Below are 14,058 nucleotides of genomic sequence, written 5' to 3'. Positions count from 1 at the left end.
CCCACAATTCTGGAAAGATGTCAACAATTTAGTCTGGTCCATTTTGGGGTTTTTGTGTGAAATGATGTCCAATTTGCCTTTTTTTATGCTTCTTCAATACCCACAAAGGAAATAAACATATGTACAATAAAACGTGTAATTGCAATAATTTTCTGCAACAATTTCAAGGGTACCAACACTTTTGGCCATGACAGTACATGACCATCCAGCAGTACACTGCTCCCCAGCACCTCCATGTAAAGCTCCCTCCTTCAGTGCATCACTCCTGTCAGCCCTCTGAATATAGCCAACGTGCAGCATATCACTCTTCTCAGCCCTCCCATACATAGTTCCATCCAGCAGAACAGGGCTTCTCAGATTTTCATGTATACAATCAAACAAGCTATGTATAAACACATGACAGCTTATTTTGAAGAATCACTTGAAATTAAAGTTACACTTTAGGTTTTCAGTCACAAACGTGTGCAGTGTGACTGGCTGATTTTGCTGATGCCACATGTTGCAGTATGACCATGGACTTTGATATGTTTTGATTCATCGCTTTTATCATCATGGAATAAACTTTGGAATTTTAAGATTTTTCTCTTTTCTTGATGCTTGGTTACACACGTGTGGTCACACTGGTTTCTTGCTCCAGCAGCCTATGAGCCAATCAGGTTAGCTGGTTTCATCCAATTTTTTCTATGACCATAGACTACATGTAAACTACCAGTCCTACACCTTCGATTTCTAACGGCTGAACACACACTTGGCTGACTGGTATCTCTCCCAAATCTCCCTTACACACAAAAGGCTAGTCTTTGATAAATGTGCATGGATTTCCAAGGGGTAGAGTATGCTGAGTAGTGACAGGAGGTGCACAGACGCAGAAAACGCTATGCGGAGGTCGGTAGCCTGTCATTGTACTACTGTCACTCTACAGAGCTGTTCTCACAGCTGGAGCACTGCTCTGTGCGGGGAGACCGGGACTGTGAAAGTGATTTCTTCCAGTGCTGAGAACATGGTAGCTTGATAAGTAGTACAACTGCCGCTGTTAGCCTGCGGTTTTCAGAGCATAGCAGTGTAATCATCATGCTGCTGTGTTCTGAACACTGACTGAGCTGTTATGTCAGTGTAAGCTTCATTCAGACATTAGACATCTGAAGGTTTACACAGACATAGCAAAGCCATGTATCTAATCCCATCATGTGTGATACAGCCCAAAGTGCCATGTATTTAATCCCATCATGTGTGATACAGCCCAAAGTGCCATGTATTTAATCCCATCATGTGTGATACAGCCCAATGTGCCATGTATCCTATGCCCATCATGTGTGATACAGCCCCGCAGAAGCACGTATCTAATGCCCATCATGTATGATAGAGGCTTCCGTGCCACGTATCTAATCCCATTATGTGACACAGCTCGCATAGCCTCTTATCTAAACTTCCATCAATTGTGATAAAGCTTGCAGAGCCATGTATATAACCCCAACACATGATAAACTGAGTGAATCTAAGCGTGTATCTAACCCCAACTAACAGAATTGATGCTGCCAGCCGTCCTGGGTGACACGGTCTACATGTCTGTATCATTTTGCAATCACTAACAAAAGATCTCTGCTCGGTGATCCTAAACTTCATCCTCTATCTTTTTGCTAACACCCAGAAGGGGAGGAGAGGAGCGACATCAGACCCCACCCACATTGACAGCAGCCATAATGCGAGCTAGCAGTAAACTAACTTTTCATGGAAAATTTCAGCAGCTGCTCCCCCTAATGTTAAAAAGTGTAAAATATCTAAACTTTATTTTTCAGATTTATACCATTAAGAAAGTTTTAATTCTTTAAAAAAATGTTGTTAACATTCATACTTTGTTGATCAGATTTTTTTTTGGGAGGGGGGGGTGGGGGAGTGTGGAACATTCCCTTTAATGCTAGAAGATCTGTCATTAGCAATAAAAAAAAAGCTGCTCCAGGACCTCAAACCAATAAAAACATAGTACACTGGCCCATGTTGGGTTTTCTTACATATTTAATGCATACACTGCACTGCATAGACTGACTAAAAGCAGTGTAAGCTCGACACTTGCAAGAAAATTGACCAGTGAACTAGATTTTATTTATTTTATTCACTTATATAGCGCCATTAATTCCACAGAGCTTTATATACATTATGGCCACTGTCCCCCATTGGGGCTCAATCTAGATTCCCTATATGTATTTGGAGTGTGGGAGGAAACCGGAGAACCCGGAGGAAACCCACGCAAACACAGGGAGAACATACAAACTCCTTGCTTGATTTGAACCCAGGACACCAGCGCTGCAAAGCAATAATAGTGACCACTGAGCCACTCAGCAAGTGTTCCCCTCAGCACTCTACAAATATGAGAAAAAGTTGTCAATGGAAAATGCGAGAAGAATTTGAAGCAAACATAACATATAGAAAAGGACTTGTTCTTGGGATATCAGATTAATGTACAGGTCCCATCATGTGTATCTCTTGAACAGAACAAGTAGGAGAGGTGGACAGCACTCACCACACATCAATAAAATGGTCTTTAGGCTATGGTTCACACTTTGCATTTTTTATGCAAATTTTAAGCTGCATTTTACAGTACCAGCAAAAGCTATGAGATTTCAGAAAGCTCATGCACACACTTTTATCCTGACTGAATTGGAAAACTGCAGCAATGTCACTTCTTTCAGCACTTTTGCTGCGGGCAATAAGTAGGCCATGTTCCCTCGCTGCACTTTTGCTGCGTTTTTTTTTTTCCCGCAGGCAAAACCTGCTCTCCTGGCAGCAAAGAATCTGCTTAGAAAAAGCAGGTTTTGCTGCGTAATTGCTGAGTTTTTTCAAGCACATTTGCCTCTTGTGCATGCTCATAAGGTTTAGTACCATAAGTTGTAATTCTGTAATAAGTAAGTCGTTTTCAAAAAGTTACCCAACTTTTTAAGTAGATGAATTATTTAGCTAAACTATAAAAGTTTTCTGCACGTTATCGCTTTCTTTTTCTTACAAAAGAAAGAAAAAAAAAAAGCAGCATATATTGAATATATTGTGCTGGAGAATAGAATAAAAAAAAGGTTTACAAGTTCGACTCTGGATCAGCCTACATATTCAAGGAAGAAAATGATAAAATGTCTGCAAAATATGACAATACTATAAGCATAATCCCCTGTGCAGTCAATGATTTCAAGAAAAAATAAAATAAAAGAGGAAGATTAAAATCAACATCGCCTCTCTCCTAAATTGGGAAGCAATCTGCAGGGAATAGACCAGGAGAAGTGACATGAAATATTTATTAAGAACTAACCCCTGTGCAAACATGAAAGCTTCAGTCATATTTTATTTAGAGAAAGAAATAAGCCAACGTACACTTTCACTTTCCTCAGCAGTTCGTATCTTCCCGTGAATAAGTAACAATGTCCACAACACACAAGTCTTATTCAGCATCTTTTTGCTACAAAGATTATTCCATGCAAGGAAAGGTATTTTTCATAAAGGGGGATTTTTTCTGAATGACTTGGATCCCAGGTCTTCTTTTTGTACTTTGGGGGCCTCATTTAAGAATAGAAAAACAAATTCAAAAGTTTCAATAGGCAGCACGGTGGCTCAGTCATTAGCACTGCAGCCTTGCAGCACTGGGGTCCTGGATTCAAATCCCACCAAGGACAACATCTGCAAGGAGTTTGCATGTTCATAGGTTTCATCCAACACTCTAAAAAAACAGGGATAGGGCATCTAGATTGTGAGCCCCAATGGGGACAGTGCTGATAATGTCTGTAAAGCGCTGTGGAATTAATGGTGCTATATGAGTACACTAAATAAAATCTGCAGACTGACATTTTCGTTTGAAATTTGACACACTGGTATTATACCACTAAATAGGTTCTGGCTGTAGGATATGTCTGTAGTTTTGTTAATGTCATATTGGAGTCACTGCTTATGGTCATAACATATACGGTATGTCTCCTACTGGGATCCACACAGCACCTTAGTCCTGAACCACTAATTGGAGAACACTATTCTATGTGAACCAGAAATATGTCAGTTATATCCGTATCGAAGTTTAAAGGCTATGGACACCTTTGAGATTGAAAATATATTACCGGTAGTGGCAACTTTGACATTGTGAAATTTTATTAACTAAATGTAATTGGTAAAAAAAATTCAAAGTTTAAGTATGCAATCTTCTTTCATAAATTTTTTACACTGCGTAATATGCAGTTTGGAGCCTGATCCAAGTTTCAGATTGTTTCTCTTGTGGGAGTGTCTCTCCCAGTAATATAGGCTGGATGAGAGCTTGCTGTGTATCCAGGGTGCTTCACATGCCATAATTGGCACAGCTCACATTCTGTATATATTAGTTCTCTCCCTGTGTTTTCCACCCTATCTATGATCTGTTTTTTCTGCACTACTTGAGATGCTTTCTCCCTTCACCACTACAGATACATGTACAACTTCCTCCCATTTCCCGCTGCTATCTCTAAGGGCTCTTTCACACATCCAGATATTTCTGGTACTGGAAAAACCAGTACCGGAGATAGCCGTGTCTAATTGTGTGACAACCATGTGTCGCATCAGGATGACACGTACTGGCACCTGGGAATCAGTGGTACAGTTAGCGTCCCAGATCTGCACTGAGCGGTGTCCTGTCACTCAGTGAGCTCAGCGCAGGTCAGGGGGCCCGCTTGCTGCAGCAAGTCATTCTCCTCTGCTCTGCAGAATGTGCAGTCGCCTCAACCAAGAGAGCTGCTGATTTTTTTTATTTTATTCTATTCTTATTTTTATTATTTTTACAGGTTTTGGAGACATCGGGAGCAGACTACTACTTTCAACATTGTCCCCTGCTAGTGCAGATCGCAGCGCAAGCAGGGGACAAAGATGATAGATGCCAGCAACACCCAGCGATTGGGAACAGCGCTAACTGTAGCGCTGATTCCCAGGCGCCAGTATGTGTCACACTGATGACATGGATACCATCCGTGTGTCAGTGTGGGACGTTTAGCGGCCTGTGCAGAGTGTAAAAAACGGACATGTCAGCGTGTTTTGCCCACGGACACATGGTCCGTTAAAACACACCGACATGTGCATGGACCCATTCGTTTGAATGGGTCTACATGTGTCAGTGTCTCCAGTATGTGTGAAAGCGGTGACCACACGTACCGGAGACACTGACGTGTGAAAGAGGCCTAACAGAGAAGGGAGGGGTAAAGAATACAGCTGTCAGAAGCAGGACATCTGTAAAGTTTTTGTAAACACGCAGCTAGATAAATGACAATTCTGTAACTTTTAGCTGCTGCAGAATGTATCATTGAAGACTATTTAGAAAGTTGTTCACGTTTGCATCTAGGAAGCAAAAAAAAAAAATATAAGTATAAATAGCCTTTAAAGTAACTCAATCTTGCAACATACAGTGGCATGTAAAACTTTGGGCACCCCTGGTCAAAATTACTGTTATTGTAAACAGTTAAGCAAGTTGAATGTGAAATGATCCTAAAAGGGCTAAAAGTTAAAAGATGACTCATTTCCTTTGTATTTTAGGCACAAAAAAAGATTTACAAAAAGGAAAAAATGGGCCGATGCAAAAGTTTGGGCACCCTGCATGGTTAGTACCTAGTAGCACGGCCTTTTGAAAGTATCACAGTTTGTAAGCGCTTTTTGCACTGCTATTTTGAGGTCTAGCCACAGATTTTCAATGATTTTAAGATCTGGGGAATGTGAGGGCCATTGTAAAACCTTCAGCTTTGGCCTTTTGATGTAGTTTATTGTGGATTTTGACATGCGTTTAGGATCATTATTAGTGTTGAGCGAGTATGTTCTATTAACCCTTTCGGCGAGTATGCTCGGGCGAAGCTCCGAGTATTTATAGCTGCTCTGTGATATGGTTGAATCGCTCCCGTGTGCATGATTTGCAACGGTTTGACAGTTTTATTACATGTGAGGAATGTCTATTTCTTACACATTCCTCGGGAGCGATTCAACCATATCACCGAGCAGCTATAAATACTCGGAGCCCGGCCCGAGCGTACTCGGACAGAACATACTCGCTCAACCCTAATCATTATCCATTTGTAGAATCCATCCTCTTTTCAACTTCAGCTTTTTACAGATGGTGTTATGTCGGCATCAAGAATTTGTTGAAATTTCTTTGAATTCATTCATCCCTCTACCTGTGAAATGTTCTCCGTGCCATTGGCGGCAACATAACCGCAAAGTGTGATTGATCCCCCCCCCCCCCCATGCGTAACGGTTGGAGAGCTGTTCTTGCCTTGAAATTCTGCGCCCTTTATTCTTCACACATACCTTTGATGATTGGGCCCCAAGAGTTCCATTTTAACCACATCGGTCTACAGGACTTGTTTACAAAATGCATCAGGCTTGTTTAGATGTGCTTTTGCATATTTCTGACGCAGAATTTTATGGTGAGGATGCAAGAGAGGCTTTCTTCTGACGACTCTTCCATGAAGGCCACATTTGTGGAACAATGTACCACAACTACAGAGTCTGCTAAAATCTTTCTGAAGGTCTTTTGATGTCAAGCAGGGGTTCCAATTTGCCTCTCTAGCAATCCTACAATCAGCTCTCACTGAAATGTTGCTTGATCTTCCAGACATCATGTTGACCTCCACTGTTCCTGTTTATTGCCATTTCTTAAATTACATTTGTAACTGAGGAAAGAGAAACTTGAAACCACTTTGCTATCTTCTTATGGCCTTCTCTTGCTTTGTGGGCCTCCCCCATTTTCAGAGTGCTAGACAGCTGCTTAACAGAACCCATGACTGCTATTTTTTGGGACAAGGGTTTTTATAAAGCTGGGAAATTAGCATCACATGGCCTTTCCTAAAGATAATGGTGAACAAACCATAACCCTAACAGGCTAATTAAGGTCTGAAACCTTGGTCAAAGTTATCGGAGCACAAAAATCTTCAAGGGTGCCCAAACTTTTGCATTGGCACATTTTCCTTTTAGTAATTTTAAAAATGTAAAAGATGAAAATATATACAGTACAGACCAAAAGTTTGGACACACCTTCTCATTTAAAGATTTTTCTGTATTTTCATAACTATGAAAATTGTACATTCACTCTGAAGGCATCAAAACTATGAATTAACACATGTGGAATTATATACTTAACAAAAAAGTGTGAAACAACTGAAAATATGTCTTATATTCTAGGTTCTTCAAAGTAGCCACCTTTTGCTTTGATGACTGCTTTGCACACTGTTGGCATTCTCTTGATGAGCTTCAAGAGGTAGTCACCGGAAATGGTCTTCCAACAATCTTGAAGGAGTTCCCAGAGATGCTTAGCACTTGTTGACCCTTTTGCCTTCACTCTGCGGTCCAGCTCACCCCAAACCATCTCGACTGGGTTCAGGTCTGGTGACTGTGGAGGCCAGGTCATCTGGCGTAGCACCCCATCACTCTCCTTCTTGGTCAAATAGCCCTTACACAGCCTGGAGGTGTGTTTGGGGTCATTGTTCTGTTGAAAAATAAATGATGGTCCAACTAAACGCAAACCGGATGGAATAGCAAGATGCTGTGGTAGCCATGCTGGTTCAGTATGCCTTCAATTTTGAATAAATCCCCAACAGTGTCACCAGCAAAGCACCCCCACACCATCACACCTACTCCTCCACGCTTCACGGTGGTAACCAGGCATGTAGAGTCCATCCGTTCACCTTTTCTGCGTCGCACAAAGACACTGTGGTTGGAATCAAAGATCTCAAATTTGGACTCAGACAAAAGCACAGATTTCCACTGGTCTAATGTCCATTCCTTGTGTTCTTTAGCCCAAACAAGTCTCTTCTGCTTGTTGCCTGTCCTTAGCAGTGGTTTCCTAGCAGTTATTTTACCATGAAGGCCTGCTGCACAAAGTCTCCTCTTAACAGTTGTTGTAGAGATGTGTCTGCTGCTAGAACTCAGTGTGGCAATGACCTGGTCTCTAATTTGAGCTGCTGTTAACCTGCGATTTCTGAGACTGGTGACTCGGATAAACTTATCCTCAGAAGCAGAGGTGACTCTTGGTCTTCCTTTCCTGGGGCGGTCCTCATGTGAGCCAATTTCTTTGTAGCGCTTGATGGTTTTTGCAACTGCACTTGGGGACACATTCAAAGTTTCCCCAATTTTTCGGACTGACTGACCTTCATTTCTTAAAGTAATGATGGCCCCTCGTTTTTCTTTACTTAGAATTTGTATTATGGCAAGAAAAAAGAAGCTAACAGTCTATTCAGTAGGACTATCAGCTTTGTATCCACCTGACTTCTGCACAACACAACTGATGGTCCCAAACCCATTTATAAGGCAAGAAATCCCACTTATTAAACCTGACAGGGCACACCTGTGAAGTGAAATCCTTTTCCGGTGACTACCTCTTGAAGCTCATCAAGAGAATGCCAAGAGTGTGCAAAGCAGTAATCAAAGCAAAAGGTGGCTACTTTGAAGAACCTAGAATATAAGACATATTTTAAGTTGTTTCACACTTTTTTGTTAAGTATATAATTCCACATGTGTTAATTCATAGTTTTGATGATTTCAGTGTGAATGTACAATTTTCAAAGTAATGAAAATACAGCAAAATCTTTAAAAGAGAAGGTGTGTCCAAACTTTTGGTCTGTACTGTATATCTTTGCCTAAAATACAAAGGAAATTTGTCATCTTTAACTTTAGGCCACTTAGAGATTAGTTAATCTTCAACTTGCTTAACTGATCACAATAACAGTAATTTAGACTAGGGGTGCCCAGACTTTTACGTAGCATTTTTCAAGCAATTTCCGCAGCGTAAACGCTTGAAAAACGCATGTATATCCGCACCCCATGGTCCCCAATGGGATTCCGCAAGTTCTATGCACATGCTGCGGATTTTTCCGCAGCGTTTATGCCGCGTTCAAAAATCCGCAGCATGTCATTTAATTTTGCGTTTCCGCAAGCGGAATTGCCTTCGTCCAATGCATAAAAAACGCAAGGCAATTCCGCATGTGGAAAACGCGTGATAAACGCGCGAAAAATGCGCGATAAACGCGTGCGGAATTCTGCATGCGTTTTTCCGGGAGAGGACTTGCATTTATGCAGCAGAAATTTTCTGCTTCATAAATGCAACGTGGGCACATAGCCTAATTCCTAAGCAATTAAGACAGATACTCAAAAAAGAGCCCAATATAAAAATATAATCAATGCTTTCAAGTAGTAATCAGTGAAAAGAAAAGGGAGGAGGGTGTCACATGACTAAGGTAATATACAGAAACTATGGAGAAACGCACCTGTTTCACTTCAACCTTTGTCAAAGGGTGTTTGAACATTATCCAGGCTATTTAAATGTTGCAGCACAAATCAGGATATTCACTGTACATATGTTGCCGTTTGCATTAATATAAACTCACTTGTCAGTGTGTACGAGATGTAGGAACATACCTCCGGTACAGGTCAAAGAAGGGCCGTCACATGAGCAGCAACGAGACTGCCCAGAATAGACAATCACGTGAGCGGCAATACGACTGAGCAACATAACCAGCACGTGTATACATATGATCAAGTGATCAGAGCTGATATAAAATATCTATAATTTAATTGTAGATTCGTACCTCTGTCCGAAGTCTTTATAGACTGCGCAAGCATGACGCATCTGCGCAGTCTGGCTCCAGACAGAAGAACGCATCGAGCCGTTACAGGTAAGAGTAGTGTATGGCGCCGGAGATCGCGGTATGCCTTCAGTGTCTATGCATACCGCAATCTCCGGTGCCCGGAGCGCGATATGGGCACGCGCGTACTTCGGCACCACACTCCTACCCAGGCCTCCGGCAGAACAGGACGCAGCGCTGGAGCACAAGGAAGAAAGGCGAGTATAAGTGTTTACTTTTTTGTGTGTGTGCAGCGTGATACTAATGTGGGGGGCGCGCCACGCATACCAGGCTGAGGGGAGCGCCACGCATACCAGGCTGAGGGGAGCGCCACGCATACCAGGATGAGGGGTGCACCACGCATACCAGGATTGGGGTGAGGGGGGTACAATGCATACCAGGATGGGGTGAGGGGTACCACCATGCATACCAGGATAGGATGGGTGCAGCACATAACAGGATGGGGGAACGGGATTGGGCAGCACAAATACCAGGATGGGGGCAGCACAAATACCAGGATGGGGGCAGCACAAATACCAGGATGGGGGCAGCACAAATACCAGGATGGGGGCAGCACAAATACCAATAAAAATGCTCACCACTCGGGCATATAAGGGGTTCAATAGCTAGTTAAAATATATTTTTTCACTTGTTGAACTTTGCATATTTATTTTCAAAGATACTTATAATTATTTTTGGCTGTTTGTTTGGACTACTGTATTATCGTGGGACAAAAGTGACTTTGAACGCTCGTTCACAATTGTGCATTGTAACTTGCCTTAAGTGGCTGCTTTTATCTTGTGCTAATGTGAGACCAAGAGAATTTATGGGTGCTTAAGGGAGAAATGGCTTTGTTTTTTCATCAACAGGATAGGACCCATCATTTGATTGATACAAATAGTGACACACAACAAATAGAATTTTAATTTCATTTTGTCTAAAGGACAAAAGAAAATAAACTTCAAACTTTACTTGAAAAACTGAAGTGTTTATTGTTGCAGAATTACATTTTTATACATATTTCATAAATGATACAGGATTTTACACATCTATATTTTGCTTATTTATAGGACATTCCTCCATGCTCCAAACCTCCCCGCACACTCACACATTCCAGACCCTTCAGCGACAAGTCCTGTATTTTTAATGCTCTTATAATCCAATTTTACAAAACAGGATCAGGCTATTTGCTGCTGAATTGGGCTTAAGTCACTATTTTCTTCAGCTCCTTCAGCATAAGAAGTGCAAATGGCAAAGAAAAGCTTTCGTTTTTTTTTTAGTGTTAAAAAAAAAAATAAAAAAAAAAATCTCCTGTTAAAGATCACAGTTACCCAAGCAGAAACTTTAGTAATCATGCTTTGGCCATCATTACAATAAGGAGGAGTGCTCAGAATTCCTAACTTATCTGTTTTAGTACATTTTTGTACTCTCCATGAAATAATTCCGGACTATATTTTCTTATACCCCCCTGCATTGTAACACTTCCAATTCTATTTCTCCTAGAACTTTTTTAATAATTTGACAAGTGGGCATTACCATTTCTCATGTCAAGGGGTGTGTCCATGCATAATCTGGCACTGTTAATGATTGGACAGTGTAAGTGTGTAAGGGCACACCACAACTGGTAACACCTAGATGTCAAGTTATACATATGTTTTTAGTAGAATTATCAAAAATTCAAAATGGTAAAGAATTCTAAAACAAATAAAATAAAGGTAATCCAAAATTAAAGGGAAATTTAAGTATTTCTTAAAACAGACAAGTTAGGAGAACTGACGGACTCTTTCAAAAAATGTTTCACTATTAAGTTGTGTTGCCGTTAAACGTCAAAACAAATTACGATGACTTCAGACAAGCAATGATCTGTATTGTTACTAGGGCATCTAGATGTAGATGATTGTCGATCAGACTGATTCCATAGCAGACATTCATGCCCAGAAGATAACCATATATTGATGGGCACATTTATAAAGATATGGATGTCATATGAATACACCTCCAGAAAACCAAGGTCATACTATGCCTGGAAGCAGCTTATTGCCAATCTCATGTTCTGCATGGATCTACAATTCTGGGGGGAAAAAAAGATGCAGGACACAATAAAAAAAAATAAAAAAATAGAAGCAAACAAGAAAATATGGAAAATGGATTCAGTCCACCTGAGAGGAGAGCCTTAGGTTAGAGGCAGTTACTTAAGACTACAGTTGGCAGCATTTGCCAGCCACGTTCCACTTGGGCACTAGATTTTGGCTGGCAAGGAGTCCATGGTAACGTAACTACCAGTCAAATAAAGCATGAAGAGAACATAGACACTCTCCTCTCTATTTCAATATATGCAAGGCACCAGTCATCTGGCTTCACTTCTTTAGTTCTGTAATCCTTTCCCTGAAGTAGGAGCCTTTCACAGTGGGGAGTCCTTAAAAAAATTGTCTTTGCAAAATTGAAGCCCAACACCACCCATCATTACCCCATGCCAAACCCCAACAAGAGACTGCACCATTTTGATATTGAAAGTCTGTGGAAGAGCAGCTTATTCCAAAGGAAAAAAAGGCAAGAAAACCCCTGAAAACTTTGGAGGTGATATCTCAGTCGTTGCCACTCTCCAATCCTTCAGTGGTACGTAGATACTGTACACAAAATATAGACAAGGCCGGATATCAGATATTTCATCCAGGAAGATGTGGCGCTTCTATCAACAGGGGATGAACCAGGAGATGTAAATCTTTACGAAGAAATTTGATGTTCATTGCATTAGAATAAGGTGGTAACCCCTTCACATTCATGCAGCCCTGATTTTCTACCCTGCTGATCCTCCAATCAAGAGTGCAGAACAGGGGAACTTCTCCCTCCCCAAAAAAAGAAAAAACAAACAAAAAAAAGAAACACATAATAACCTATCATGCATTGAGCCCCTGAAGAATATATATATAGCCAAGGCAGTGGGAGAGAGAGGGATGGGGGGAAATTACAATTAGTAAAGTGATTACAAGGAGGGAAAAAAATAAAAAAAATAAATAAAAAAAGTCACGTGCAGTTTCTTAAAATGCATAGCAAAAAGTTTCATTGTGTTTGGAGCTTGGATTAAAATTAAACAGCACGGAAAGGCTTGTGCATGAACCTGGAGTTTATCATGACAGCTAGGCATCAGATCGCCTTCTTGAAGACTATACTCTAGCTTGACGCCGAGGTTACTACTGGTCCAATGCATCTCCAAATGGAATTAAATGTGCGCTATATTACTCACGTGTCTGCACTAAACCAGCACACCTTAACCCAATGTGTCCGACAGGCACCCAGTCACATTCTAACTTGCCATAAAACCAGGAAAACAAAAAAAAAAAAAGGATCATTCATAATTCAGAACCTTTATCTCAATCATCATCCATTTGCATTCACCGATAGGTGAAATAATTGATATGGATTAAACAACACATTTTTCAAGACTTAGACGGAGTCCAGGCTCCGAGCTCAGCTCTCTTAAATTTACTTTTGCTCGTTCTTAAACAGCAGCTTAAAAAGTTTAAAAAAAAAAAAAAAAAGAAATTATGAAAGAAACACAAAATAAGAGGGAGAACTGATCACCCATCCCAATACCACATCCCAGCTACCACCAATAATGCTTTAATTTCAAAGGCAAGAGATATCCACAGGTTTTGCTGGGGATTTAGGAGTCCTGCAATGATCTATCCTGGTCATCAATTTGTTGGATCGGGAGATGCATCTGCAGGGGATCACGCAGTCTTTTAAGGTCCAACTCAACCTAAAGGCGAGGATAGGAAGAAAAAAACATTTTGATGGACCACCATCGAATCACAAAAAAGGTAAGTTTTAAAATATGTAGGATTATAGATATATTGAACATCACATATGGTTAAGTAATACTGCAATACCAATATTCTCTAATGGTTCAGAAAATTGTCAGAAAACCTGTTTAAAACCAATTAAAGTATATGGCTGTAATAAAAGGTGGGTCTCCAGCTTGGCACATCCTTTAACGTCACGTATTACATAGTTGAAAAGGTTATATTAAAAGGGTTGTCCACTACTCTGACAACCCCTACTTAATCACTGTTTCCCCCAAGTAAAATAACAGGTATAATCCCCTATTGTGTCATTTCGAGCGATGTCATCAATGACAATCTCAGGGCTCATGTGACATAACGTCACTCGATCCGTGTGACCAATCAGCAGCCGCTTCACTTTCCCCTCCCTCCTACAAACAAATCAGACATCCAAAAGGGAGTGAGAAAGCAGCTGCAGCTATGACTTCCTCCGGATGTCTGATTTATCCAAAGGAAACGACAGTGGAGCGGCCGCCATTGGCTGCAGGGATTACGTGATAATGTCATGTAAGCCTCGGGAGAGCCAGAGCCTACCCTGCTGGAACGTCATCCTCACCGGAGGCGAGTGTAGAAGTTAGTATTTTACTAGAGGGGGAAAAGTGATTGAGAAAAGGTAG

The 14,058-nt window shown here is 41.0% G+C and overlaps 1 protein-coding gene across 1 annotated transcript in view; it reads right to left on the bottom strand.

Moving 5' to 3' along the window:
* Positions 1-10,891: 10,891 nt before the first annotated feature.
* MCU (mitochondrial calcium uniporter) overlaps positions 10,892-14,058 on the bottom strand; it is a 143,483-nt gene continuing 140,316 nt past the window's right edge. Inside the window, exon 8 of the mRNA XM_073685652.1 lies at positions 10,892-13,359. Coding sequence (XP_073541753.1) covers positions 13,264-13,359 — 96 coding nt within the window. The 3' untranslated portion in view covers positions 10,892-13,263. The remainder of the gene's footprint in view (positions 13,360-14,058) is intronic.

The sequence above is a fragment of the Phyllobates terribilis genome, unplaced genomic scaffold (genome assembly GCF_046119375.1).
Source record: "Phyllobates terribilis strain yellow unplaced genomic scaffold, ASM4611937v1 Scaffold_5__5_contigs__length_657084704, whole genome shotgun sequence".
Taxonomy (NCBI): domain Eukaryota; kingdom Metazoa; phylum Chordata; class Amphibia; order Anura; family Dendrobatidae; genus Phyllobates; species Phyllobates terribilis.
The sequence above is the reverse complement of the archived record's forward strand: the minus strand, read 5'-3'. Positions and strand labels throughout refer to the sequence as shown.